This window comes from Penaeus vannamei, chromosome 8, assembly GCF_042767895.1.
Source record: "Penaeus vannamei isolate JL-2024 chromosome 8, ASM4276789v1, whole genome shotgun sequence".
Taxonomy (NCBI): domain Eukaryota; kingdom Metazoa; phylum Arthropoda; class Malacostraca; order Decapoda; family Penaeidae; genus Penaeus; species Penaeus vannamei.
The window spans coordinates 3,017,133-3,022,132 of NC_091556.1; the positions used below are offsets into that span (position 1 = coordinate 3,017,133).

The 5,000-nt window shown below is 39.8% G+C and overlaps 1 protein-coding gene across 1 annotated transcript in view; it reads left to right on the plus strand.

Annotated features, from left to right (window-relative positions):
* LOC138862453 (G-protein coupled receptor GRL101-like) overlaps positions 1-5,000 on the plus strand; it is a 146,564-nt gene that overhangs the window by 81,932 nt on the left and 59,632 nt on the right. The window contains exons 4-5 of the mRNA XM_070124853.1: positions 2,198-2,320; positions 3,862-3,960. Coding sequence (XP_069980954.1) covers positions 2,198-2,320; positions 3,862-3,960 — 222 coding nt within the window. The remainder of the gene's footprint in view (positions 1-2,197; positions 2,321-3,861; positions 3,961-5,000) is intronic.

Below are 5,000 nucleotides of genomic sequence, written 5' to 3' on the forward strand. Positions count from 1 at the left end.
GCCTAGATAAATAACACGAGAGAGAAAATAATCCAACTAAATTTCTGACCTACAAAAACACCAATCTTCTTTTCCTGTTTTTTTTTCCCTAAGTTTAGATATGCAAATTTTACAGCAACTTTACAATGTAAATGCGTTAAACAGTCTTGTTATTGGGACACCTCCCCCCCCTCCCCCTCCCCCTCTTTCTTTCTTTCTTTCTCTCTCTCTTTACTATAATACTCCCTGGGTGTACTACGGCATTTTGATTTTATTAATATTATTATCTTTCATGATGGTTTAATATTATTATCGGTAAATGTTTATGATTTCGTTCATTCCATGCATTTTAAAAAGCAAAAGAATGTGGAAAATTGAAAATCCGAGCCAGGGATTGTATTTCAGATGACGAAGAAAGAAGAAAAATGTAAAAACACGAGAGAAGATTCGGCCACGGATGATTCGACACGGTGTCGCGCGAACGAACGAACGAGCGAGCGAACCCCATCTTAAACGCACGAACGACCAGTAGGATCGCCGTATGAACAAAAAAAAAAAAAAAACTCGATTATCTAGCTTTCCTACCGGTGCCTCTTTATCGCGACTGACTACACTTAGAAATACAAAATGAGTTTACCTTAAAGTTGGGGGGACGGTGGTTGGGAAGACATGCGAGTGTAAACAGACCGTATACACTTATCTGCGCATGCGCCATAGTACATCATGTGTCGTCTGCACTGCACTGAGTAGCACCCAAAATATAAAGACCACGCGTATACACCGTATATTGCAGGATATTACATTGAAATTCTTACAGATAACATTATCAAATAACTACTTTATTAATGCAATAATTATGGTCGAGTTACAAGGGCGGATAATTTTAGTGTATCGGTTTCCAGTGAACTTTTGTAAGCAGTGGACCATCATGGCCTTTTAGAAGAGCAGACAGAGTTTACCTTAACTATGAGTTCCAATCATTTCATAATTACTGATTAAACACAAACAGAACAATTTACCTGATTTGCATGTAATTTAGCTTTTATGGATCATTATAACTGTTTCTCATAGTAGTGAGCAATGCCGTTATTTGGAAGACGAATTAAGAACACTATTTTATTAGGAATATGATGTTATTGCGCAGTGAATGAGCATAACTGTATAGGAATAAATCAGTATATAAAACGTTCTCAATCATATTTGTTTTACCTTGTTATAGGCCTACAACAATCTATTTTTATGCGACACCAGCATAAATATAGATTCATATGTACTCCCATACATTATTAATGTTATCTGTAAGAATTTCAATGTAATATCCTGCAATATACGGTGTATACGCGTGGTCTTTATATTTTGGGTACCACTTAGTGCAGTGCAGACGACACATGATGTACAATGGCGCATGCGCAGATAAGTGTATACGGTCTGTCTACACTCGCATGTGTTGGGAAGTGACGAACCGCAGACGAAATTCTACAACTGGAACTCGGTTATTGTATTTCACTGAATTTCGTGTTATCCCTGATATTGTAACGATTTCAGTGAGAGATCGATTTCACCGCAAAGTTGGAAAAAAATCGGAAACGCAAGTAGCACTGTAAACAACCTTCACTTTTGGAACAAACAACGAGAACTGTAACAACAAAACTGTCAAATTTGCCGGGAGAGGGCAGCGATCTGCAAGTGTGGATATACCATGTATTTCTAATGAAACTTTGGTACGTATATGGTAAAATCGATCACATCGTGTATTTAAGGAATGAACATTTGATAATTTCATATAAATTAGAATACAGAAATACATTTTAACTGCAGTGGATTTATAAGAAATTTGTCGTGACGTCACTAGCTACGTGCACCAAAACAGTTCATGTTGGGTTCCCGCGCAGCTAAGTGGTTCGCTGCGACACGAGGGGGTTGGACTTGGTCGCTGGAGGCTCGTGGCATTCTGCGCACCAACTTTTCCTCATTTAACTCGAACAGGGTCGCTTCTGCAAATCAATTTTGATAGCAATGCATGTAGCTTTTCATCGCCTACAACGCTATAGCCTTCAAATTTCTCCTAGTCGGTGCGTTCCTATCGTAAACCTTAACCTTATTATCCTGTGATGATTATTTCTTCTTCTTTTTATTATTACTTTGTAATTATTATTTTTATCATTTTTTTTTATCACGTATACCTATAATACTATCAACTTGCCTTCTCTCTCTTCAGCCAATCACAAGTGTTACTACCCCGACTTCCGCTGCAAGAACAGTGAGTGCATCCGGCCCCTATTAGTATGCGACGGCGTTGAGGACTGCAACGATGGGTCAGACGAGACAGAGTGCGATCCAGGTCAGTCAATGTGTATTTTTTTTTTTTTTTTTTAAGACAAACACTACTACTACGCGATCCAGGACAGTAAATGTGAATTTTTTTAAGACAAACACCACTACACATGGGGGAGGTATTTGCAAAACTTATGGGAGCACTTGTATACTCGTAAGAATCAAATTTGCATAAGGAATATATAAAATCGAACACTTTGATACAAGTACGCAGAGAGCTAGTATATTAAGACACGCATACAATAATACAAATGAGTATTAATGATAATTAGAGGCACTTAAACAGCAATACACAAAAGGGACACTTCCAAACGAGCACCAAGTCTTAACAAGCAATTAAAAATACCTGAAGACCATTACACAAAGCGACTCAGACTATGGCTATGTCGCAGTGATATTGCTCGTAGCTTCTGCCTATAACTTGGCCAAATGCGACTTTCAACTTCGCTCTTAAAGCCATTAATTTGATTTAGTTCCCTCTCTGTTGTTGTTCGATGCTTTCAAGACCGTCTCGGTTTTAATTCTTCTTTTACTAGCTATTCGTTTGGTTATTTTCCTATTTTATTAAGATAGCTTATATTATGTATTAGATACGTAATATCTAATATGCACACAATTATAATCATAAGCACAGTTCATAAGCACATGAAATCACACCCACGTTCACGCGCGCGCGCGCACACACACACACACACACACACACACACACACACACACACACACACACACACACACACACACACACACACACCTACAACCCCCTCCCCCCAACACACACATACAATCACAAACACGCACCCCCCTCACCCCCACACCCCCACACCCCCCCACACACGCAAAGACCCGCACACATTTAGGTCAAACTGGGCTTTTATTACGCTGGAAATGCGGTAATAAAAGCCAAATACTTAAACCTGATCTTTGGAAACCTCAGAAGACGGCAAGAAAGCTACATTCCCGAAGTCGTTCCAATTCAGCTCGCAAACAGGAATATTTCCAACAGAATTCTCCCGTTTATTGAAGTCATCATAATAAAAAGCCGGTGTTTATTTTTTTTTTTTTCCTTTTCCTTTCATTTCTTCTTTTTTTAATTATTTGTCCTTGATATATATACCATTTTTATAGATGCGGCAGAATGGAGTGGCTTCTTGGGTAAAGTTCTCGAAATGAAATGAGAAATCTTATTTTAGAGAACAGATGTTTGTCTAAATATAACATATTTATCCTCAACCTTACGTGTGTGTGTGTGTGTGTGTGTGTGTGTGTGTGTGTGTGTGTGTGTGTGTGTGTGTGTGTGTGTGTGTGTGTGTGTGTGTGTGTGTGTGTGTGTGTATGTGTGCGCGTGCATGTGTGCGCGTGCATGTGTGCGCGTGCGTGTGTTTTTACGTTTGTATGCGCGCGTGTGTACGTGCATACCTGCGTGTACGTATGTAGATATAGGCATATGTACGCTCGTGTCTACATGCGCGTATGCACAGGCGAGTCTGCACTCTCCCTCTCGTCACACAAATCTGAAATATTTTTAATATTTTTTTCTCCGTTCCCCAGAGTATTTTCGCGTGTGCTCATCTGGGAAACGCATACACAGGTTCTATTGGTGCGACGGCTACGCGGACTGTGAGGATAACCACGCCGATGAAATGGACTGTGAGTTTAACCGACCTCGTTCTGTTTACTTTTTGGGGGGCTCGTTCACTTGTCAGATGACATTGTTTTATATATATATATATATATATATATATATATATATATATATGTATATATATATTTTTTTTCTTTTCTTTTTTCTTTTCTTTCTATTATTCATTGATTTTTTTTTTTTTTTTTTTTTTTTTTTTTTTTGTATTTGGTTCATGTTGCATGTGTGATTTATACTTTAAGTGGGTTACCTTTTATCTGTTATGTATTTTTGTAATTAGTTTATTTTGGGGGGGTGGGGTGGGGGGGCATTACAATGGGAGGAGGGTTGTCTCTCCCGCTTGCTTATTATCTGTCTCATTCTCTTTCTTTCTTTCTTTCTTTCTTTCTTTCTTTCTTTCTTTCTTTCTTTCTTTCTTTCTTTCTTTCTTTCTTTCTTTCTTTCTTTCTTTCTCTCTCTCTCTCTCTCTCTCTCTCTGTTTTACTCTCTTTCCTCGTTTCCTCTTCTCTTTCACACCCTCTCCCATCATTTCTCTCTCGTCCCTCTCCCTACCCGCCATACTCTTCCTCTCCCTCTCTCCTTCCTATCCCTCCCTCTCCCTCTTCCCTTTCCTCGTTCCCTCTTCCTCTTATTTTCCTCGTCCTCTTCCTCTCCCTCTTCCTTTCACTCTCTCCCTCCTCCTCCCCTTCTCCGTCTCCCTCCTCTCACTCATTCTTTCCCATTCTCTCTTCCTTTCCTTCCTCTCCCTCTTCTTTCCCTTTTCCCTCTTCTTTCCCTTCTCCCTCTCCTTCCCGTCTCCCTCTCCTCCCTCACTTTCAGTAAGCTCCCAATCCGTCATCCCAATTTCCCTTGACCTTTTCTGCCTACTCGCCAACCACGGATTTTTCCTTGCCTCTGCCCCTATTCCCTTCTTTATTCCGCTATCCCTCACCTCCCGTAATCTCGTTTGCCATCCCCTCCTCTTCCTCTATGGGTATTTCTCCTCCCTCCCTTTTTTTCTTTCTTTCTTTCTTTTTCTTTTATCTCTTTCTCTCCTCCTCTTTCTTTC